The sequence below is a fragment of the Chamaea fasciata genome, unplaced genomic scaffold (genome assembly GCF_029207755.1).
Source record: "Chamaea fasciata isolate MVZ Bird 193981 ecotype frontalis unplaced genomic scaffold, bChaFas1.0.hap1 SCAF_7, whole genome shotgun sequence".
Lineage (NCBI taxonomy): Eukaryota > Metazoa > Chordata > Aves > Passeriformes > Sylviidae > Chamaea > Chamaea fasciata.
The window spans coordinates 40,699,278-40,723,444 of NW_027094092.1; the positions used below are offsets into that span (position 1 = coordinate 40,699,278).

General features: G+C 44.8%; 2 protein-coding genes across 3 annotated transcripts in view; one reads left to right on the plus strand and one right to left on the minus strand.

Moving 5' to 3' along the window:
- ANGEL1 (angel homolog 1) lies at positions 1–13,294 on the minus strand. 2 transcript variants are annotated; one of them, XM_066188545.1, is made up of 10 exons: positions 13,197–13,294; positions 10,789–11,388; positions 10,048–10,274; positions 9,412–9,481; positions 8,596–9,029; positions 7,784–7,910; positions 6,832–6,942; positions 5,609–5,678; positions 5,021–5,178; positions 1–4,190 (listed from the first exon to the last, which is right to left on the minus strand). In XM_066188545.1, the coding sequence occupies exons 2-10, from the start codon at positions 11,153–11,155 to the stop codon at positions 4,021–4,023; spliced, it is 1,734 nt and encodes a 577-aa protein (XP_066044642.1). In that variant the 5' UTR covers positions 11,156–11,388; positions 13,197–13,294; the 3' UTR covers positions 1–4,020. The 2 variants fall into 2 exon arrangements, with proteins under 2 accessions (XP_066044642.1, XP_066044641.1); XM_066188544.1 differs by lacking the exon at positions 13,197–13,294 and adding an exon at positions 13,018–13,096.
- The window catches only part of LRRC74A (leucine rich repeat containing 74A), a 20,656-nt gene continuing 9,568 nt past the window's right edge, over positions 13,080–24,167 (plus strand). Inside the window, 7 exon segments of the mRNA XM_066186986.1 lie at positions 13,080–13,310; positions 15,912–16,008; positions 17,888–17,998; positions 19,197–19,375; positions 19,985–20,092; positions 20,825–20,912; positions 22,730–22,798. Of these exon segments, the coding sequence (XP_066043083.1) occupies positions 13,080–13,310; positions 15,912–16,008; positions 17,888–17,998; positions 19,197–19,375; positions 19,985–20,092; positions 20,825–20,912; positions 22,730–22,798 (883 nt within the window).

Consider the following 24,167-nt stretch of genomic DNA (forward strand, 5'->3'; position numbering starts at 1 on the left):
AGAGAACTGCACCTGTAACTTTTAACTGAAGAAATACAGCTGCAGAAAAATTAAATATCAGCAACTTGGAAAGCTAATTGGATAGAGCAGTCATGGGAAAACAGCTGCTGGAGAGATAGCTCATAAGAAAAAGGCATGGAGAAAGAAGACCTCAAACAGCAGCCAAGTTTCATTTATTAAGAACAGGAAAGAAACTAGAGCAATTATATTGTTTACCACTCCTCCCATCCCATGTAACTGGGAAAACTGATTATGAAGGACAATCTCCTGCAGCAATGAACTTAAAACTGAGAAAATGAAGGAAGTCCAACTTCTATCTAAATAGCATAACTAAATACAGCCTAGCAGCTGTGGTGCAAACGAAGCTGTTTTTTAGCAAAGATACTTTGTCAAATACTTGACTGTCTTTACAGCTGCATGCTCCTGCAGTTTAGGAGGCTGCTAAAAGGGAACATACACACACTGCCAGTGGTCTCTGGCATCACTTCCCCTAAGCACGGATCTCCCTGAACTCTACATCACTACTAAGGTGATGTAGCTGGTAATTACCTCTGTGACACCTTCCCTTTCTGAGCATTGCAGATACTGCTGTTCTACTTTCATAACCATTTACAGACCCCTCTGTAATTCATCAGAAAGCTGTGTTAAAGACCACTCATCATACACTTGGGTCCAGAAACAGTTCTAAGAGCTACATCTGAAATCTGTTCTGCATCCCATTACAATGCTCATTACCACAGGCTCTGATTATATCTGTGGGTGCTACTCTTAAAGCATCATAAAACACATTATTTTCTCCCAACAACTATATGCTAGTTGCGGTTTCCCAGTTAGGAACTTTCTACCCACCCCACCTCCAAACCTCTCCTATAATCCCACACAGTCAAGAGGCATTCACAGGTCTCCAGATCCATTTGATATGAACTCCAAATTGCTCTAGAACAGGGGATTTTATTTTCCTGAAACAGACCACCTCTCTAAGAGTTCATACCAGAGCTTCTGGGACAGTGATTAAAATTACGAGAGAGATCAAGTCTTCAACTCTGCCTTTGTGTCCCTATGCAGTCACTAGCAATGGTTCTGCATTTCTGCCCTAGTTTCACCTGAGTGCCCAACAAAGCATGTGTAAGCCAGGGTTTTGAGAGTTGCAAGTCACCCTGGGAGCATTATAACCTCCAGAAAAAAATAAGGACTTGTAGGCATTGTCCTGGGGTTTCTCTGCACGACTCCATATCCAGTGTTCAAAAACTTAACAATTCCAAGTGCATACCACATTATTGCATGCATGGAAAGGGAAAGCATTTGTTTGACCTGTGCAACATTAGATTGTCCAGCAAAGTATAGCTGGAACCTTAAAACCTCCTTGAGATGCTTCCATGCAATTTGCCCACAAGTCAAGGTTTTGGTTTACACAAAATGGAAAAAGAACTTGTGATTCTGGAACACAGGTCCTCCACCTGAGTTACATCACAGGACTGGCAGGGTGCTTCAGACAGTGCAGGGGCAACCAGTTCATCTGCTGGTGTGCGGTGCACACCTTATGGGTCTCAAGAGAGCTCAGTCTAGTTCTTTTAGGGGCAGCTTTCATACACACATACATACACTCCACGTTGCCAACTGACCTCAGACTCAACAGCTACAATAGAAGCAGACAGCTAAAATTCTAAGTGCCAACACCATGGGTCACAGAATTTTTTGTTGTGCTTTTGGTTGGTTGTTGTTAAACCTTTAGTGTCTTCTAGGGTTCCTATTACATTGTTAACAGCAGGAAGGAGTTATCTACAACCAGGCTGCCTTCTGGCAACCTCTTTTTGAGCCAGATAGAAAGCAAAGCTCTCAGTTCACCCTTTCCTTCCCTTCTTTATAAATACAACCACTTACAAAATCAGAGTAAGAGTACTTGCCAAAATCAGTCGAACTGTGAGATAAACAGTCATATTAAGGCACACCTCTGCATCCATCCCTCCCCATGTACCAGTGCCATGCCAGAACTATTACTTAAGGGTAAAATTATTCACACCCCCTCAAGACTGCTGTTCACTTACAGAAACTCACAAATGATAGCAAAATCATCCACACATCACCAGACAAATACCACACCATCTGGCAGGGCAAGAAAGGAATATGTAGTCCTTACATACTCATAAGGGCACAGAACACAACCCCCAAACACACACCTTGTTTTTGTAGTTTACAGAAGTGAGCTGTAAAATATCAGCAGCATTGCTTTCTTAGGGAGGAGGGCAAGGGTTCCCGAAGGCAAATCTCTCTTTGCAGGTAGGGAGGGGGAGGTGGGGGGAGGAAGGCGGCAAGACAAGCCCCATGCCAAAGAAGCCACCTCTGGGATTTAGGGATGTCTTGGGAGATTAAATTAGGCTCACTTCTTCCCTCTCTTCAACCCTCATTACTTGTGTAGCAATTTTGCTGTCTTTCACCTCGAAGCCAGCAAAACCTTGTCAAGCAGATCTTCAGACGTTCAGCTGCCAGAAATACAAGGTGCCACAGTTGCTTTGTGGTATTTTCTTGGATTAGCAGTACTTTATTTTTCAATAAAGAAAGCAACATTTAAAATATCAAAGTCCCTCAGTAAAGACCATGAAGAACAAATAATGCTTCAAGTCTCCTGCACCTTCTGGAATAAACCTGAGGTGGTACTGGATTTCCTGCCTTGTTTGTGAACAGAAGATTGATAATGTTTCTGGGAAAAACTGAGCACCAAATGTCAGGCTGAGCTGGGGAATTTACTCTATGAACAGGTACAGCTGGACGCTTTTGTACTGGCCAAGCCACTGCTTATAAAAGCACAGCGACAGGACACCAAGGGTACGCTGGGATCCAAGTGGCTGCAGTCTGGCTCCAAGTTACACAGCGTTCCCCTTCCCCCCAACACACGTCAAGAGACAGGAGTTGATCCCAAGAGTCCTATCTACACCTAAACATGGCTGGGTCCAGAAGAAAGCAGCATGGACTTGAGCCTGGCGCAGGAGATGGATGCTACAGGTTGGCTCTTGACCCCAGGCAGGCTGCCTGCTATAGGGAGTGCATGGAGAAAAGAATAGGGCAAGTGACAAGAACAGCTCTTCCATCTGATGGCTCTGCTGGCTCTCACATGCCTTCCATTTTCATCTCTCTTTTAGGACAAACCAAAGTTATAGCCTTCTGGGGTTGTCATGCCTTATAGGGTAACTTTTTCCATAGGATATTCACTGGGACAATCCTAAAAATTTTTGATAAAAATTACAAATGAGGTACCATTCTGAGACTGCTACAAAGGAAGGAAGCCTCCCCCAAGGTCTCTAGGCTTTTGCTGCAGTTCTACAGCTGCTGTGGGTGGCTCTGTAGAACCCCTGGTTCCATTCCTGGCAATCCCATTCTCTGGTCCATTAGACACAGCAGTTTCTTGTAGAAACTGTTACACCACACAAACCCTTCTGTCAGCAAGTCAGCCCTTACAGATTATTAAATAAAAGACATTTCAAAGCAGTTAGCAGATCCAATCTAAAAGGTAACACAGCAACTAGCCCTGAAAGTACTAAACTATTACTGAGAAATTAAAAGAACTTTTGTTTTGGTGTTTTGTTTTGTGTATATGGGCATATACATCCCATGCTCCTTGGTAGCAATTAAACTAACCAAAAGCAGATTAGCATTGCTCCTCTTTTTTCCAGCTCCTTGAAAATCTCACACAGTGACAAATAAACATGGGAGTTATGTTGGTTCCTGCAGCACAAAAACATCTGCTAAACAAGGCGGTGGAACAAGGATCCCTTTAAGAGATGCTAATGCCTGAAGACACTTGGCAGTCCACTGGGAACACAGCTCAGGTTTGCAGAGACACGCAAAATACCAATGCAAAAAGTACTCTAACTCTCCCATCCCCGCTTTTAGTGAGGGTGTGAGGGGAGAAAAGGACTTTTAGGGCATGGCAAGGAAAAGGGTTTTCTTGCAAGCAGGTTGTGCAATCCAGAGTCTCAACTGCTGTATACAGAACTGCTTTTCTTTAGGGAAAGGGAACCAACACTAACTCTCTCTGAGGCTGGAGATCTCCAAGCCAAAGCTAGCCAGCAGGCAGAGATGATCAGATGAACAGAAAGGATTTGGTAAGCCATTTGCCATCAAGAGGACATCTTCAGAGAGAAGAGAAAGACGGCCAAGCAGCTTCAGGGCTCCATCCTTGTACAGCCTGCGACCTGACAAAGAAAGTGGAAAGAAACATCAGTCAGAAACTGGCACCACAGATTAACTCTACACATTCACAGAAGGATGATTGTCAATCCTTTCCTGTTCTTTCCCTGATAAATGAAGACAGCCTGCACAAACACTACATGCACCTTTGAGCCTAGATGTGAAAGCAGTGAGCAGCCTACAATACTGCTGTTCATAGTTTCATATACTTGCAGGCATAGGAAGCAAGAATACACTAAATTCACCAGGCAGTTGCTTTACATGAGAAGTTCCTTTCACAGACTGTGACCTAGCAATAGCTTCAGATTATCCCTCAAGGAGGAATTAATATCTTCATTCCCAACCTGTTACCCAAACTTGATTCTGACATGACCCAAATCAGCTCCAAGAGAGTTCCTGGATGCATTTACATGCAGTCTTTCATCAACAGAACTCCTGTTTCAGACAGCAGAGAGAAGGTGCCTCTGTAAAGGAACCAGAGCCACCTCCTTCCAAGAACAGTATGTGATCTCAGATAGACCAGAAGTCCAAGACTTGAACTCAGGACCCAGCACTGTTACCAGGAGCAAAAGTAAGATATTTATACAGAAGAAAAGAACCTATTCTGTTCTAGCTTCCTCAAAAGTCTACATGAACCTAAGCAGCCTCATTTTCTTTCACAGCAAAAATAAAGTGTCTTCTCATGGTACATAAAGCAACGTTACTTCCACCTTGTGTATTATTTCAAAGACACATTTTGTAGATCCACCAGCTTAATGAAATGCACTGCCCATCTGGCCTGTCTCACAGTCTTCTTTCAATGTCACAGGGATAAGCCCTGCACCGCCAAACTTACCCGCCTTGCTCTCCACAGGCTCTGCTGAGTAGAAAATGTAATCAACAGTGGCTCCAAGCCCCATGGGCATCGTTGTGACCTCCGGGCGTCCCCTCTGTGGCAAGAAGTGGCTGTAGACAGAGGTCAGGTTGAGGCCATGCTGGATAACACCTGAACACCTGCACACAAACAGTCACTGTTTATAAAGGAAGGAAAGAGAATTGTACCTTTTCAGTACTGCAGTCACAGCTGAATGTTCCCTTGCTGATGCAACTGTCTGAACTACTCCTCCTTTGTGAGCACATAAAATCTTTCAGAACTATTTGCTCCACTTACACCAAAGCAAGACAGACTATGAATTTCTTTTGTCTTCAATACCCAGTCCTATATATGCCTATGCCATCCATTCTCAGTCTCACCAACACAATGCTGACAGAGCAGCACTCAGCTGCAGGGAGAATTCTGGGTGGATCTACCTCTTTGTGCGAGTCCTTCTTACTATCTTTCACTCTCACATTTACTTCAGTCTGCACTTCAGCCAGGTTTTCAGTGCTCAGGAAAACAAGGCTGAATTTTAAGACTGGAGCCATTGAAAGTGCACCAAGTTACCTTGGGATGAATGGCTGGGGATCAGGGTCTTTCACCATGGCAGCAGGCTTGGGCCAGTGTGCAGGGCGGTCTGCAAAGGAGCAAAGAGATTCCAGCCAGACCTACACAGATCCCAGAACAGGCTGCTCATCCCAAGTCTGAGAAGCTTCACCTGAATACAAATGAGTCTTTTTGCCCAAGAAGAGCAGATAGCTTCCAGTCACGAACATCTTAAAGGAAAATATCCGAAGGAAACACAAGCTGTGAGACTAACAAGAACGTCCTTAGAGCTGGTCAGTGCAAACAACTGAGAAGTCATGCTGAGGACATGTCCTTAAAGCATTTAATATTATCAGAGTCCAGGGAATTTCAACCTTTGCTCTCAAAGAAAGTTTGCTTGTCCTAGCCTACAGCTTACTCAAAGGGTGTCTAGAAAGGCAGAACAGAAATGGAGAAAGCAGAACCAGCCATGCCACAAGGCCCAGAGGTGCAGCAATGTCTACTGGGTACCAGCTTCCAGAGACATCTATATTGGGACCATTATGTATCATTACAGTCTTCAGGTTGTTCTTCGCCACCAAAATCTTGAAGCAGAAAAAAGGAATATACATATGTGTTTCAGCTTAAAAGAAGTTTATAAGAAACAGCTGCAAGAAGCTGGATCTCAGAGCATCTCAAGGAACACAGTCCATGTGTATGAGGGAGGAAAGTTTACATCTCTGAGCTCACATGGAATCATGTCACAGAAGGCACCCTTCTGCCTTTCCCCTTCCTCACCAGGCATTACCTCCACCTCATGTTTTCCTTGAAATCACAGAATCATACAGTTATAGAAGAGCCTGGGTTGGAACGGACCTTAAAGATCATCTAGTTCCATCCCTCCATCCCATAGGCAAGGATGTCACCCACTAAATCAGGCTGCCCAGGGCCCCATGCAACCTGGCCTTGAACATTTTCCAGGGATGTGGCATTCACAACTTCTCTGGGCAACCTGACACAGTGCCTTACTACCCTCTATGTAAAGAATTTTAAGAAGTTTAAAACTATTTCCCCATTGTCCCATTACTATATGCCTTGTAAATAGTCACTCTCCCTCTTTTTTTTATAAGCCCACCTCAAGTACTGGAAGGCCACAATGAGGCCTCAGTGGAGCCTTCTCCAGTCCAAACTCTCTCAGTCTGTCCTCAGAGGAGAGGCTCCACTGAGCTAGGAGAGTGGCAAGTTGAAAAGTCTCCCATTAATACCTGGTTTAGCATCTGTCACACCCTCCAAGAGGACGAGCTGTGGTGGTCGCTCACAGGCAACATCACAGAAGCGGAACTGGAGCAGGAAGTCACGGCTGTATTCACGTCTCCCTGCAGAGCAAAGTACAAGTTAAAAGAAGTAACTGCAGCAAAGCCACATCTCCAGGGAACACCTATGTATATTTTAGACCTTTGGGCCTCCAAGAGCTCTTTAGTTTGAGAGAGGCTTTTGTGTCCAAGCATTCTGATACCATGAGAATAGAAATCACCTAATAACCCACATGTAGAACAGAACAGATGTGTAACAGTAGAAGAACAGAGCACAGCTATTGCTATCCCTCAAATGCAACAGTCATGGTCAGCACAAAGTCATGTCCTCTCTGATACACCAAAAGTTCAAGGGACTTACAAGCAGATCAGTTAGTGCTGCAACTCCAGGAAATGTGTGCTGAGAAAAACATTTCTGGAGATCAGGCTGAATGCAAGCTCTACATTCAAGATTTTAACAAAAGCTATTTTGTGTGGGCTCCATTTTTTTAATCCTCTCTATGGATACAGAGAACAGACATGATTGTAACTGGGTCTTAGGAATGATTTTTTTACAGTGGTTTGCAAACCCTATCCAAAACCACACCCCAAACACCTGAAGATGAAAGCTGTGCCTGTAGAACACAGTTTACAACTGCACAAAAGCATTAAGTCTGGGAATATGAAAGAGACACATAGAGCAATTGTTACTGGTAGAGGAACATTCAGCTCCTGACTAGAGAAAGAAAATGGCAGAAATGCAATAGGTTCTGGGAAAAATCGTATTTAACTCATTTACAAAGTAGGAGAGAATCTTTGTCAAGTGCTTTATGCAGCACATGCTCAAGCTACTCAGAGAGACAGCAAGGCCCACAAACTGCCCATCCTCAGCAAACTCATATTGTCAGTGCATACTGGAGCTCACCAAGTTTCTTTGGTTGGCACGGGGTGACATACTGGCACTTGTCTGTTACACCCAGGGAGCTTGGCCACAGAGGGGCCAGCAATTTCCGTGAACGCAACTGTTGGGAAAAGTCTTCCTGACCAGACACCTGCAAGAAGGCCAGAAAAGGAGAGCAACCATCAGTGTCACAGAGCAGATGTGCAAGCTATAGACAATGTACATATATACGCTTGCCAAGAGCAAGACAGGGGAATGCCCTCATAGAGAGGCATGAACTAAGCTATTCAGAGTATGGTGCAGATATAATAAACCTTCAGCTGCAGGGGACAGATACAATTAGCTAAAAGTCACCTGACAAGATACTTTACAGGTATCTTATTGAAGTGATGATTTAGCTTGAATGACAACCATATATTTGAACACAGACACACAGTAAGACAAACCACAAGAGACTCTAGCATAAGCACCCACTTCAAACTTTCTTTGGAACAAAAGTCCACATAAAATTTCAGTAAGTCTTGGTGGAGTTGCATTTCCCTACACTTCCAGCCACCCAGGCATAAAAACTCCACAGGAAAGGAAAAAAGACTTGAAATCAAGAGGTCTACTATCACAAGTCTGCCTCAAGAGAAACCAAAAGAGCAGTGATGGAAACAACAGGCACACACTTGTCTGCTTCTTCCTCCTGCAGTGATGGAGACATCAGGGAAGACTGCTGAATAACTTAATTCAGTATTAAGACTATTTTCTCACAAGAGAAAGAACGCAGCCATGCATTTCTTTAGCAGCATACAGTAAAGAGCTATCCAATCCCAATTCTGGCTGTCAACTACCTTCCAGGCTGGCATCCCATGGTAGGAAAGTTCACCATTCCGGATGAATTTGTAGAGTGGAGAATCAGGTACAGAGTTCAGGTCTCCACACAAGATGACAGGATAGTAGCTGCCTTCAGCAGTTCTTGCAATTTTGTCAATCTCTGCTAGCAGCAAGGCCACCTGGGCCAGCTTGATATCTCCTCGACGGGGATTGAACAACACGTGAGTGTTGGCCACACACAAAGGACTGACTGCCTTCAGACCTAGACCCTCTGGGAGCACAGGCTGTAGCAGCAGCACCAAGCCCACATTATCCCGGTTGAGGACATCCAGGCCAGGCCGGAAGTATTCTATGGGGCTGAGGCTGATCAGCTGGAACCTGCTGTGCTTGTAGCACACTGCACATCCATCTGTCTTCGTGCCGGTTCTCCGTTTATAGAAGCATGCAAAGCCTGAAAAGAAACCATCACCTATTAAAAGGTTTATCCAGTCACTGCCTCAGGCTCAGCAAGTCTCTACAGAAAAGGTTCCTACTACATTTGGGTACAGCAATATACCCAACTCTGTTCCAATAATCATCCTTTATTATTAATCATTGGGGGTATTTTCTCTTTCTTTGTCCTTCTAGGGCCCTGTTTGGTTACTCTGACCTTTCAACTCAGGGACATCAACTGCAAAAGAAAGGATAAAGGTCTACACAGATAGTTCAGAAGTAGGGCCAGCAGCTACCTGGCAAACAGGAAGAGGTCTTTTAAAACTGAGTGCTTTGAAGATGAAGCACTGCTTGGTCAGACCCATGAGCTGGATGTACAGACCCACAAAAGCAGGACATACCCATCTCCTTGAATGTTGGTTCCAGTTGCTCCCAGTAATGGTTCTCTTGCACCTCCTGGAGACACAGAACCTGGAAGGAAGGCAGAGACCTCACTTGCTCCACAAGTATTTGCTAGTCACCTTGTTTTGGGGAAGGAAGAAAGTGGAAAAGTGCACTCACATACCAACCCTCCAAAAAGAAATGTCATCACTGCAACTCTGTCCGGTACTTTCCAGATGAAAAACACTAACTTTCTGGGTCACATTAGTGTATCATTTAGTTTTCCAGTGATGAGATAAAACATCCTTCATCCCACAAAGAGGACTAAAAGAATAGAGAAATTCATGGAGTCCTCTTCAATGCAGACTTCCTCTCCTGTGCTGCCTTAGAAAACTGGTCCCTCTTCCTCTACTTCTGCTGTTTATAGAAGTTAAGCCTTGTTATCAAAGTATGACTAGTTTCTACAATATAAGCAAGACAGACACCAAAAACACAGTCTGTGAAAGTCCTCACTCTCAGAGCAATCAGTGTCCAGTTACCAAGCAGGTACCTTCCTAGTACGTGCCCCCATCTTTTTCTTTTCTTAATACTGTTGGATCAAACAAGGAATTAAAATTCTGGTGACACTGATGTAGGGAGGGCTCAGTCATACTTACGTCAGGATCCCAGTGCTGGATCTCCTGCAAAAGGTTTGGAAGGCGGTAGTTCCAGCTCAGGATGTCTGGATGACAGTGTACATAGAGATCAAGGCCCTGCTCCACCAGGTCCTGGGCAAGGATGTTGTAAGACATGACTCGAAATTCAAAGAGAGGAGTGTTTTTTGAAACCTGCTCTAAGACACAGGGCTGGACAGAAAGATCCTCCCAGTCTCTCCATAAGATCTCTATATGCAAGAGACAAAAAGCAAAGTTACAGCCACACTGGGTACCTTGCTGATACTTTGGCTCCCCTGGGACCCAGAAAACCACCATTCTCATTCCCTGTGCTAGGGCACTCTAACCTCTGAGCAAACCCTCACCCACTCTGGTTTTCAGATGCTCTTTCTGGATATCTTTGGATAGTTGTCTGTAGGGATGGCATAACACATGACCAGAGTCGAGCATACTGAAACACCAGAGACACTTTTCAGTGCTTTTTAGAGTACAAAGTCAGCATTTGAGAACAGTAAGAAACATATATTGATATTCAGATCAGACAGTCTAACAGCACAGAAACCACTAGCTGTGACCAGCCCCTCCTCAGCAAAAACTCACTTTACAGTTTTCACTAGCAGATCCTGTCAATTCTGCAGGGACAATCCACATCTTACTGACAGCAAGCCCAGACATGATAACCTGACCACATTCACTACAAATGCCAATCCCAAACTAAACATTAGATTCAGAGCCATCACTGACCATGGTAGGGCACCTCTGTTGGGACAGGATAAAACGGCACTGCATCCTGGATGGGCTGGGCTGGGAGCACTGGTGGCACTGTCTCTGCATCACATGCTAAACTCCAGGCCAGCACAGCAGGGTCATCATTCAGCACTTCCACGTTGATACCAGCACAGCCAGCTGTCTGGTGATCTGTCTGTGGCACCACAGCTGCCCAAGGGGCACTGCCTGCTACAGTCACTGTTTCCTCTGACGGTAATCTTGCCAGCTCAGCCACTGCATGATCTTGGAGTTCTGAAGAAGCCAAGGCATTTAGCTCTGAGTGCTGCTGATCAGCACACTGGGTGACTTCTGGAGATGTATTCAGGTCACTGAGGCTGGTCATCAATAGCTCTGAACCTTCTAACCAGTCACTAGTGAGTGTAACTGATGCTTTCCTCACTGCTGGAACACTCTCACTGGCTGGCAAATTCCCTACTCCTTCCTCCAGCCACTGCTGGAGAAGGGCTTCTTGCTCTTCTGGGACCGATCCTCCTGTGGTTGCAGCAAAGACACCTTCTATCTGGGTGGACGGGCTCTTCGCCAGAAGCACATTCTTTCGATAGGTAAAGAAAGCATCTGTCATTTAAAAACAAAATCAAAATAAGACAGCCAGAAATGCTTTCTTACTCATTCTTTTCTTATTTCAATGCATTTGCTGTAACTCTGTGCAATACAACCATTCAACATAGCAACCTAAACAAACTACTTCTCTGAGGAAAAACAATTACCATCTAAATAACTTCCCCTGCCTCCTCCAGAATGCTAAGCCACAGTACAAGTGCAGCTATATCAGTCCAAGTCACTGAAACTGCACACAGCAACGGCTTTATCAATCTAGGGAATGCAGTTCTAACTCATGCTGCACCACAGACAGCCAAGCTGAAAGGCCTTGTGGAAATTATCAGCTCTCAGCAACGTATGTAAAGGCATGGTCTCCAGTAGTTGGCTGATCAGGTGCATGGGCTAAGAAACCAAGGTCTTGTAGATCATCACTTGGAAGAAGTTTCTTTCCAGGGACTGAGTACAAAATAGCGGTCAGCTAAGAGAATAAAATGTATCACAAGAATGTGTTGTAGAAGAAAAACCATTCTGTTACTAAGAGATGTAAAATGAAGACATAGAGGGACCAACATATGCCTTATTAGAGAGAGTATGTGCACAGAAGTAGTGCTGTAAGAACTCAGTAAGAACTACAGATCACCTGATGACTGATATGTGGCAAAAAATAAAAATGTAACACTAAATATACTAATATTTGTGCAGTAAAGTAGAAAAAGACAGACTCTTTTCACCTGCATCTATACAAGAGATGGCATTCACGTTTCGCTATGAATTCTGCACAGACACTTGTCCCTTCTGTAAACTAGCAACTTCTGTTGATTACAAATCACTTTTTTCTCTGCATCCTAGTCAGTCAGCCACAGCAGTAATATACAGCAGTCAGCAACCTCCATGGATAGTTTCATTGTATCTTTTGTGTCAAAGTTTTCTGTATGTGTCAGAAATGGAGCTTTAAGAACCATACTCCTCTCTGTCAGTTTGTAATTAAGTTCATTAATGTCAGAAACACCAACGCACCAATGTAATGGATCCACACGCCACTGGCCAGGCATGATGAGGGCCTACAACAGCATACTCAATAGGAGCTGAATTTGAGAGGAGTCAGCTCTTTGCTCACTATGAAAAAAGAGAGCGTGCCAGTCGCGTAGTTGCTATAGGCCCGGGGACAGGTTCAGGCTGGAGGGTGGCTTTACATGAGCTCAGTAACCAGGGACTGTGAAGCAGCAGCAGGATCTAGGGAAACTAAATGAAATAATAGCGATGCACACAAAACGTAAGTCCATCCACGAAGTCACCCGCAGGTCCTTGGAGGATCACAGACCTCTGAGGAGCCCATCTCCAAGGATCTCCCCAAGCCTGGAGAGCAGGCTGGGGGCAGGAGCTAGAGCCCCTGCACACAGCGCAGTCTACCTCTGCAGCACGACAGCTGGCAGCTGTTCCCTCCAAACACGCAGCTGCCCGGGGCCAGCAGCCGCAGGCCCCACCTGCCCAGGGCCAGAGCCTCGGGGAGCTCCGGAGCAGCCGGGCCGACCCCGGCCGCCGGGCCGCAACCCCCTCCGGCTGGGCGGGGGACATCCCCGCCCCTCCGGGCCGCCCCCGACAGCTCCCCCTGCCCCCGCCGCCGCCCGCCCGGGGCCGGGTTACCTCGGAGGGCCTGGAGGAGCCGCGCCGCCGGCAGCAGCACGTAGCAGAGCAGGGTGCCGATCATGCCGCCCGGCCCGGCCTCCACCGCCCCCAGACCGGCCCCGCCGCCGCGCCAGCCCCGCCTCAGCTACGGCCTCACGGCGCGGACTCGCCGGAGCCCGGCGTGCCCGGGCACTCACCGCGTCGGGCCCCCGGGACTCGCAGCCGGCTCGGGCCTGGCCCTCCCCGAGCGCCGCTCCAGGGCCGCCCGCTCCCGGGAGGCCGCGGCCCGCGGTGGGACGGCCCCGGCCGGGGTGGGGCCCTGCCTGCCCCGTTACAGGGCAGGAGCGCGGCCGGGGCTCAGGGGGGTGGCCGGCAGCCGTGCTGTGCCCGAGGGAGGCAGAAGCTGGGACCCTGGGCTCAGTGACGGTTTCTTTATGGCCCCGCCATCCTGAAATTTGTGGTTTCAAACAAAAAACTTCACCCTCTGTCCTCAGTTCAAAAATACAAACAGGACAATTTCCATGATTGTTTTTGCCCCCTGGGAAGCCACCATTTGCTCCAGATGTTACACAGGCCTTTCGACCACTGATAATAGCCAAGGTTTTGCAAAGCACAACCTCTATGCGGCAGTGGCGATGGGTTGGGGGCGACGGCAGAGCAGGAGCGTGCAGCTGAGAGGTCATCAGAGGTTTGCTAAGTAAGTCCTCACCTGGCTGTGAGTACCCCGGCGTTTTCAAGTTGAGACATCACATGCTGAAACCAGACAGTTGCATATGAAAAGTGAAGTCCTGGTTGAAGTCCAGATTTTCAATGTTTGCTTTACTCCACAATAAAGTGTTTTCAAAGGCAAACAGATTGAGCTGAGCACACCACAGCTTTTTTTACACGAAATACACATTTCTAAAGTGTCATCTCAGTAGCCTTCTTCCAAACTCTAAGATGGGTACCTGCAATGAAGTCAAGATTCATGTTATCCTTGCACTGATGAGTGCTGCCAAACTGCCCCCTTGATGGTGACCAGCTGCCATCCCATAGGTCATAGTTAAATGAAACGCTGATGTGCAGAAAACCACGCTGGAAAAGCCAGTGTCCACAAGAGACAGAGGGACCTTGCAGCTTTATTCAAGTAAAGGGATAGAGTCCACTAGGCCATACCTGCCATGGGGTCTCTCTCAAGTTTTTGGAGGACACAGCCTCCTTTTATCCTAAACTCTTGGCCCCACATTGCAGCCCCTCCTTTCCCCATTAACTGGGGTACTAGGAAGGTACAGACTTCCTGAACAACCTACTACACATTGCCCTACAGTTTAGAAGCTCAAATTGTCTGGATTCTATAAAAAAATGCAGCTTGATATTGATGAAGACTTTATGACCCATTTCTAAGACGTTAACACCCATTACTCCTAAAATCCCCACAGCCGTTCTTCCAGAACCTGGCTGGTTCTTTCACATAGAGTTATTTGTGAAGACATTAAGACCCATTTCTCTTATCAGTAATTAGCACAATAAGGGTCCACAGCTAGGATCTGAGATGATGTTATAGTGTATTTAAATAATAATCCTACCGTTCTTTTTCAAATCCCTGTTTATAAAACACCACAGACCATGGAAGCAGGGACTTGTCTCAAATCCCACAGATGTCTCTGGCAAAGCACTGGACTGTGGTCTTCTGTCTCCTGTTGCAGTAACCAATCCATCATTGGTTTCTGGTCAGAGAATGGAGGGTGTACTCCAGAGGAAGGATCTGCAACATTAAGAGCTCATGGCTGGGTCATTTAAAACCAGCCTGTTCTTTAAAAGGAAAGATCTAAGAAAAGATCTGCAGACCCAACCCACATCAGAATAATTGGACTGAAATCAGAGAAGAATGTTAGCTAGTGCTCCCAACAAGTGAGCAACTGTGGCCAAAGTTGTTTGGCCTACACTAGAAAAATATTTACGAACTTTGGCAATAAAATCAAAGCTGACAATGGTCATCTGCTTCAGGGTCAAGCCTTCCACTGGGATTTGTGTATTTTGTTCTTTATCCAAATATAACCCTTCCACGGTCTCTAATGACTGGACTATTTGAGAGACCTATGTAGAACCTAAGGGAATAAAGCCACTAAAATTATCCTATTCTTGGGAAAATTGAAATATTTCCAAATGTATGAATTAGCTCTGCTCAACCTTTATCAGGAAGCTTCTTCTGTTACAGTTTTGGTTTAAACACCTTAGAAAAAGTCACAAAGTCCTCAGTAAAGGAGATGTAAAATAATAAGCTCTGCATCACTTTTGGCACCAACAGTAGTTGGTCAAATGAGTGAGTACTTGATTCAAAGCCCCATTAAGTGCTGACATGTTTACAAGCCACACTTTATTACTGTACATACTGGGAATTTGGCAGTAGGGAAGTCTGAATCTGTTCCAGACTAAAAAGGTGAATATATTCCTATCTTCATCTCATTTAACACTATAACTGCCACAATCTGACTTTATCACAAAACTGTACAAACTGGGACATGAACTTAAAGGAAACAAGAACACTTAGCAGCAGCCTGGCATGACTCTTTGATACATCTGGGGGTGAAGGAGGAAGGTCCATAGCCAACACCGTAGCTATTCTCAGTTATTGTGAGCTGACTGGATCCCAGAACGATGGGGTTTCTGGCACTGAATGTCACCCTTAAGAGTCAGAAGGTGCAGGTGAGGTCACATAAGGGTGATGTGGCAGCACAGGGCAACCACATGCACTGCAGGGCTTTCTCACAACACCAGGACATCCTCTGCAAGCAAGACATGGGATTTTCCTGTTTACAGCAGCATAAATCAAGAACCCAGGTCTTCCAAGTGGCACCATTCCTCCTGGAGATATTCTGACTCCAAGCAGCTGCGCTTTTAGTGTGTAGGTGTGCGAAACATATAGGATCTAGGAGGTGGCTGTGAACTCTTCATTTACAGGAGAGAAAAAGCAAATGAACCTGCGACTCACTGGTGGTGACACAGAGAATAAGTCTGAGAAGGATGCAGGTGCAGGATTTACTTAGTAGCAAACACACTCTAGAAACTGTCAGAAATGGCCAAAGAAAAATCAGCAGCAGCTAAGAGAGACTGTGGTTGCACCAGGCTGATCACCAGTTGAGAAGGCTTCTCTCCCTAGACCTGGCAGCAATGAGAAGTGGCAAACAGGGATCCAGGGTACCAGTAGCCAGAGATGGGAGCTGCCATCTGGGAGCAGCTTGGAAAAAACAAAATAAATCATTAGAGGACTTGGCAGTACCAGCTTCCAGGACACTCCACCCAGCTGCTCCGAATGCCTGTAAGAGATGTCAGAGCTCAGCATTTTTTGAGACCAGATCCTGTTTGAGCTCTTCATTGCCCAGAAGGACGGGCAGGGCATGGGGGCAGCAGGGTTTTCTGAACCTGCTGCTCTCAGGCTTTGCTGGGACACGCCAGACTCAGGTGCCAGGGCTGCTCACTGCTCTTTGGCCTGACTTCCTAGCTTAGCATAACAGTTCCTCTCAAAGTTCTAAACCTCCTTTGGCCTGTCAGTCATTACAAGTCAAGTTCTTATTTTCCTTTGTTGTGATAGATGCACTTATTTGTTAAATAATGCAATTACTGTAAGGTATGGACATATGTGGGACAACTCCTCTAGGCTTGTTTTTCTATATTTAAGTAGTGCATAATGTAATTTATGAAATGCCAAAATCACTTCTGAATCTACCTCAGAAGGCTCAATCCACACACTGTAGGACTGACTAATGTACTTGGCACATGACTTGTCTCATGACTTCTTTACATGGGATTTAAACCTATTTTTACCCTTCCTTTTTTGTCTTTCTCACACTAGAGTAATGCAAGTAAACCCATCATTTGACAAATAAAATCTGGCAGAAGGAAAGGGTTTTAATAAAGGAGATGCAGCTGCAGAGCTGGTTGAAGTGTGGTGATGTGGGTGCCAGCTGGCCAGTCTTTTCCTCACACAGATCTGAATGAACAGCTAAACTGCTCCACATTCCACATCAATGCTAGGTGACACCCAGGAAGGGTACAAAATTACAGGTTAATAGCCTGGAGCTCTAAAGGGAAATAGAGAGTAAGGGAAGAAGGCAATAAAAACAGTGACAAGGAATGAAAAGGAAGATTCAGAGTAGTAAAAAAAAAAAAAAAAAAAAAAAAAAAAAAAAAAAAAAAAAAAAGAGTATTATGCTATTGATTATTTTAATTATTGCCAAATTATTTTGGCAAAATAACACTTCATAATTTTTTCATGCATTTAGTCCCCTTAAAAGGGAACTTTTCCAAGTTCTCATTCTCTGTAACTATAAAATAAATTATGAATTGTGGGCAAGAGAAGCTGTATCACTTCCAGTGAGTCTACTTATACTCAGTCCCAATATAAGGTGGTATTCAAATGCTTTTTCTTCTGCCATGCTGGAAGAGTATACTGCAAAGCATTCCCAGAGTCTGATCACAAAGTCAGCCCCTGTGCCTGGGGAATTGTCAGTCAAAGAGAGGTAGGAGCAGCTGGTATGGTTTTGGCTTGCATGTTTGTGGGGAAAAGGGATAAAGATAAAATTGCTTTGCCTGGTGGGCTCAGAAATTAAGAAAGGGAAGAAAGGTAGCTTGTGAGGGAACAGGAACCTAATGTGGAAGAATTGTGAGTTCCCTGCACGTGGCCTGAAGAACTTGAGGAGAGCTTAGCACCGGAGGTAGCCCTTCCCCACACTGGGGCCAGCACCACACAAGATACAGTGTGCAGGGAGCGCTGGGCAGGAAGCAGGGTTGCAGGAGTACATCCACAGCATGTTGAAGAGGGGCTTCAGTAAGAGGAATGAATGATGTGTCACATCCAGGGAGTCACATCTCTGCTCTTCATTGACAAATTGAATCTGTTTCATGGCAGACGAGAATAAAATGTCCAAAACGAGTGAGCCTCAGGAGTCTGTCTTGCTGGCTGATGCCTCAGCAGAGAAGGCAACGCAAGCTCCTGACACTGACCATCTGCACTCACTAGCCTTTCCATACAATCAGAGCTGTACCTACCAACTGGTATGTATCTAAACAGGAGACCAAGGACATGATCCTGCCAAAATTCTGACAGTCACATGTAATCTGGCTATTGATAAAGGCTGGGGGGAGGGGGGGGGGGGGGCGGAGAGGAAGGGAATGTGAATTTCCTTTTAAGAGCTCTCCCTTTGATGTCAAACATCTTTCTTCAACTGCTTTCTACACATCAGGGCTATTTCTTTTTTCCTTATTGTCTCCTCTAGTTGTTAATAGAGCAGCAGGAGCAGCTAGCTGAAAGCAGAGATGGGACTGCATCCCTGTTTATGCACTCCTGATGAAACACTGTAGCACTTGTCTGCACACCATGGGTTTGACACAACTGCTCTCCTCTTTTCTGGTGGCTCCCCTCTTGTTTTCTGCCTCATGAAGTCAGTCATCTGATCAAACAAGTCTTGTACTCATTTTTGTAACAGTAGGATTTATCCATGATTTAGGAAGAGAACTTTCTAACTTGTTATAAGTGGAAGGAAAGTCAAAACACATAATAACACAAGAACAAAGACTATTTTGTTAGAGGCTACAGACTGAACTGCAGAATGGCTCTGTTGAGAGGGGAATTTGTCTTGAGGTTAGACTGTTGAATACACATGGCAACATGGAGAAATATGAGCTCTAAATATGGGGTTTGATGAAGGAATTCCAAATGACAGGTTTTTGTGGAAATACAGCCTCCAGCTGCACTGATATGTCTCATTGCAGCTGTGTCAACAACACCCAATGTCCAAGATGAAAATGCTGGAAATGCTTGGGTTCTTCCTGCTGGTTGTAAGCCAGAATGTTCTGAGCTGCTCTACCTCTGCTGGCAATATCAACTGCATACTTAAATTAAGACTTTAAAGAAAAAAAAAAAAGTTTTTGCCTGATGTCAAAAGTTCTCAATTACACCAAAAAAAAGTTCTGTCACATTGCAGACTGGTGAGAAGCTGCAGCAAGTCACTGGATGTCAAATGGATAAGCAGGGAGGATACATTCACTCCTGGATGTCAGGGCTAAAGGAATGGAAAGAACCAGGGGATGATAATGCATAAGGAGTAAAACTGTGCTGTTGTTGCATAGTGTAACTTAATTTTATTAAGTAGTTTCATTTATTTAATACAGATAGGGGGACACAATGCACCACTCATCAATATACTTTTTCTCTGTATATCCTGAGAAGGCCTCAGCAGACATTATGGGCACAGAATCCATACACTTGGAAGCACACAGGCTGATGGAAGTAGTGCCTGCATCACACTTGATTCAAAATTTGGCTAAGCCTTACATAAATCTGAACCACCATAGTCCAGGGCCTAAAGGTGTCAAAGACATTGTTAGTGCTATGGTGGTGAGTAGCCAGTAACAGTGGGGCCAGTGTTCTCAAGAACAATAGGAATTTTAGGCCTCCCTCAGGCCTGGAAGTCATCAATGAGTACACAGTGTGGGAGAAAAAAACATAGGAACTCTGAGCATCCCTAATGTTTCTCATCCTCTGTAGATGAAAGTTTTAAGTGGCAACTAATGTCCTTCAATGCAGTTACCCCCAAAAGCAACTGATGCTCTTCCATGGGACAGAAGCCCTCAGTGCTTCTCAACCCTACAGGGCTGCAGATGGGGCTGGAGGGACTCATATCCCACTCTGGGCTCTGCATAGCAAGGTGCAACATTCACCCATGGACAGGCTCAAAATGCCTGAATTGAAGCTGAGACCTGCACCTGGGTCTCCAGGCTACACAAAGCAACAGGAAGTCCTACCCCCCCAAAATCTGTCCAGGAAAACATCTCTTTTGTATGCCATGGCTCTATCACATCCCCTGATTACTGCTCAAGACCTGAAATGCTCCCTGAAGTTTGGAGGAAATGTCCAGTGTCTCAGCAATGAACTAAGGAAAATACCCTCCTTGTTAATTTTACAGTAATTTTATGTATGTCTTTGTTTACCTTTCTGTATTCCCAGTTCAATACAACCATTATACAATTAGAGTTGGAAGACAACTGCATTTTGGTAGAAGGAGCTATATGCTTAGGAGAGATGTTGTGAGAGAATTCATCCCTTCTAGAACTGGTACCTGATCTGACATACTTTGTAGTCAAAATTATTGCTCATCAAGTTCAATCTTCTGAAAGAAAACCAGTTTTAACCAAACAACTGTTGTTCCCAGGCAAAAACATTCACATTCTGGAAGTCATTATATTTTCTGCTGCAATACTTTTAAAATGTACAAGCTTCTTAAAAGCAGAAGTGTGCATATAATGGCAGTCTGGTGAGTCTGGAACTGTTATCTTCATTAGCAGATGTGACAGTAATCACCATAACTAAGTTATTCCAGTTTATGCTTAGCCAACAGAAAACAAGTTTTGGTCAGGAAATTTCATTCTCCAATATGACATGGAGAAACTTTTCTAAATAGATTAAGGGAATAGTGCAAAATGTTCAGATATAAACTGGTGGAAATGTTCCTTCAATTTGAAACTGGGATATATAAAATGCATTTTGATAGGCTATGGGATCTGTGTTACACTGAAAGAAAAGATTCTTGGTGAAATGCCTCTTGGTTCACTGAAGACAAAGATCTATGTGAAACTGATGCCTCTTGGGCTTTATTTGTGTTAGGAAGGATACATGGTTAAATACACAGAAAACCTATATATTAATTACTGTCTGGCTAACATTTCTCATATTGCTTGTCTTGCATTATTCCCTTGGTATCTTGGACACTAAGAAGACAGTAAAACCAATACATTCTTTGGGCTCATCCTTCTTATGCTCCCTTCTTTTCTTCCAAAATATCTCAAGCACCTAGACACACCAGGAGATGAAGCCATTGCCAGTTTGCTATTGGATAATTTGTCCTACCTCAATGTTTTTCTGCTCTTGGGGAGCTGTATGCACACAAACACTGTTGGCAGTAGGAAGTGAAGTTTCATTCCAGTCTCTCAGCCTGAAAATATTACTCGGACTATGGGCAAAATCCATCTCTCAGCTATGTCTCTGATGGGAACCTAGATTAACAGTGGAAATCTAGACTTAAAATGATTAATTATTTGACCTGCTCAATTTCCAGCATCTCTGAAAACCAGTCCCTCAAGAGGAACTTAGTTGATTTCTGGAGCATCTCCCACATCTTTGGATAATCCCACTCCATGGAGCAAAATAGAACAGTGACTAACTTCCCTATTGGGTCTGGCTGAGATGGAGTTAATTTTCCCCATAACAGCCCTCATACTTCGGTGATTTGTATTGGTAGCTAGAAAGGTGTTGATAATCACAGGAAAGTTTTGGCTCCCAAAGCATCAAGCACTGTCTCTCCAGCATCTCCCCCCTTCACCACTAGGCTGGTGGTAGGCAAGATCTTGGGAGGGAACATAGCCAGGACAGCTGATCCAACCTCACCAAAGGGATATTCCATACCATATGACATCTCTCCAGCAATAAAAGCTAAGAGAAATGCAGGGGGTAAAGGGAAGGGAGGATGGGAAGCGGCAGCACATTTGTTATTACAGTGTTTGTCTTCTGGACCTCTATGTGTATACACCACTATAAAACACCATGTGTACTAAAGCCTGACTTTCTGGGAAGTGTCTAGACATCATCTATTGATGGGAAATAGAGAATAAATCTTCTCTTTTCCTTTGCTTTAGTGTGTGACCTTTTCTTTTGCCTTATTAAACTGCCTTTATCTTGATTCCAAATGGATTTTTCTATCTTATTTTCTCCCCCATTCTGCAGAGGAGGGGAGTGACAGGTTTGGTGAGCACCTGGTGTACAGCCAAGGTCAACCCACCACAACTTTTTACAGCTGGATATGGACTGTGATGGACTGGAGGTTTTACCTAAAAGCACATCTTTCTGCAGACCCAAGCACAGCACCAAAGGAGAGACCAGTGAATTGTTAACATATTTTTCTTCCCCACAAAACAACTTTGGAGAGAAGACTACACCATACTAATGCTGAGGCATTAGTAATACTAACTGCACTATTAATGCTGAGGCATTAATAGTGAGTTACCTGAAATCCAAGGTCATTTGCAGCCCTCACTTGGCATGATTTCACTTGGCAATGCCCACATTATTTCCTGGCATAATTCTGCTAAGTGCTTAATTCAGAAATAAGAGGGGCTGAGAGGACACAGTGCTGAATGAATTGCATCAACATCTTTTCAGGACAGCTCTGTGTGTCTGGCTGAGAAACAAATGTTCAGAACCATGTAAGTAACACAACTTCATAAAAGTTTGCAATTCTCCAGTAAGTATTTTTACTGGAGAGTCTTGATTTCTCTGGATAGTTCCTGTCTCAAAGCCTCTTAATCCTTTAGTACCTTCAGAAGCTGCCTTAAAGCAAGGATGATACGCGAAAGAGCTCCTGGTCAAGGGACAATGGTGGGAGTAAAACAGAGGGACAGGAACAGAATTGCAGGATGTGTTGCAGGCCAAACATAAAGCTGTATGAGAGAAGTTTGCACAACAGTGTCCTATTGCTTTTGCTGTTTTGGGAAGATGATCACTGTGATGTTATATGCCCATTTGGGGGCACACAATGCCACAATCTCTGTGCTGCTGATGTCCCATGCGCTGAAGATTTCAGTGTGTCTGATATCCCTCTTTTTCATCCTCATGTGGGTACCTTGGTATGGCAGAGGCAGCTGGCTGGAAGATGACATTACCTCTGCACACTTGACTCTCTGTAGGGCAATTAACAAGTGAAGGAGCTGAACCTCACCCACAAGGAGTTCTCTGAAAAAGGAGGACAGCTCCTGGGATAGATGCTCAGTAATTTATTACTCCTGCAAAGCCAGGATGTCATGGCACTAAAAATGTTCTGGTTTAAAATACAGTGTGAAAATTAAATGCTTTCACCTGCTCCTTTCCAATAATGGAGAAAATACTAGGAGAGATTATAAGATATAATCACAATTTATTGAAAAATAGTACTAACCACAACAACGTTTATAAAAGAGTACACAAAAGAGAGTATTTTACCCACCAAATAAAGACAGACACTTTGCAAAGACAGCACCAAGCTTGGTTAACTTTCCAGTTAACCAGCCCGAGAAACAACAGAAAAACAGGGACAAAACAAAACCTGGTAAGGCATGACAGCGTTATGAAACAGGGTGGGGACCCTTATCCTAGGTCTGACCATGTGGGAGCAGGACTGGAACTCTCACTCAGCAGTTCCGGCTGCAGCTTGGGCTCTGGCTGTGGTTCCAGCTGCAGCAATTGTGGCTGCAGCTTGGGGTCCACATGGCTGAGCTGGGCTCCATTCCACGTGGCCACAGCTCTCTCCTTTGTTTTGTTTTGTTTTGTTTTGTTTTGTTTTGTTTTGTTTTGTTTTTTGTTCTTTCCTCAGAGCAGCATCTCAGGTTCACTGGCTCTAACCTACAGAAACAAACCAGAAAAGCTGCAGCTCAGAGAAAGGGGAAAGGGACCGCCATGGCAGAGAGGGGCTAGCTCTACCAGGCTGACCCCAAAACCTGCACACCCCTGAGCCCAAGCCCAGCAAAAGATGGTGACCCTTCCAGCTCCAGCTTCCTGTTGCTGAACCCATGCCTTTGCCATGATGTGGGTGGTATGGAATTAAACAGTGCTAGAAACTCCACCACGTTTCTCTACGACCATGACAAAACCACAACCTCTCCAGGGAGAGAGAAAAAAGGCAGAGGTTATGGGTTGACAGAACAACAATTTCCTGGAAACAACGAGATAAGAAAATTAACAGTAATAGCAATATTAATAACAAAATTATCCAAAAAGAGGATGATTTACATGCAAAAAATGCTCACTGACTGACTCAGCGCAGCATGACGCCAAAACAGGGAATAACGGACTCTGCGCCCCTGCTTTTCCTGGACTGCAAGTCACACCCACCTTCCTCCTGGAGGTGAGAGTCCTGTACTTCCAACCCTGGTGGTGACATGAGGTGGTGACAATAACAACCTAGGCATGCCCACGTGGGTCCAGGTTCTGGCCTCTCATGGCTACTGTGAAAAAAATAACTCTATCCTGGCCAAAAAACAGGACACGGGAGTACAGGCACCAGGGAGCTGGATGGTGTCAGCACAGTGAACATGCATTTCCTTCTCTAGCAAGAATGCCCCATGACCTGGTGAGTAGTACAAAAAACAGAGCACCCAGATCC

Excerpts from the sequence above, each read along its gene's own strand:
- ANGEL1 (XM_066188544.1), bottom strand. The coding sequence starts at position 13,081 with ATGATCGGCACCCTGCTCTGCTACGTGCTGCTGCCGGCGGCGCGGCTC. Across the intron at positions 11,389-13,017 it reads GCTCCTCCAGGCCCTCCGAG|ATGCTTTCTTTACCTATCGA; the intron begins GTAACCCGGCCC and ends TTTAAATGACAG. Across the intron at positions 10,275-10,788 it reads AACAGAGGTGCCCTACCATG|AGATCTTATGGAGAGACTGG; the intron begins GTCAGTGATGGC and ends TCTTGCATATAG.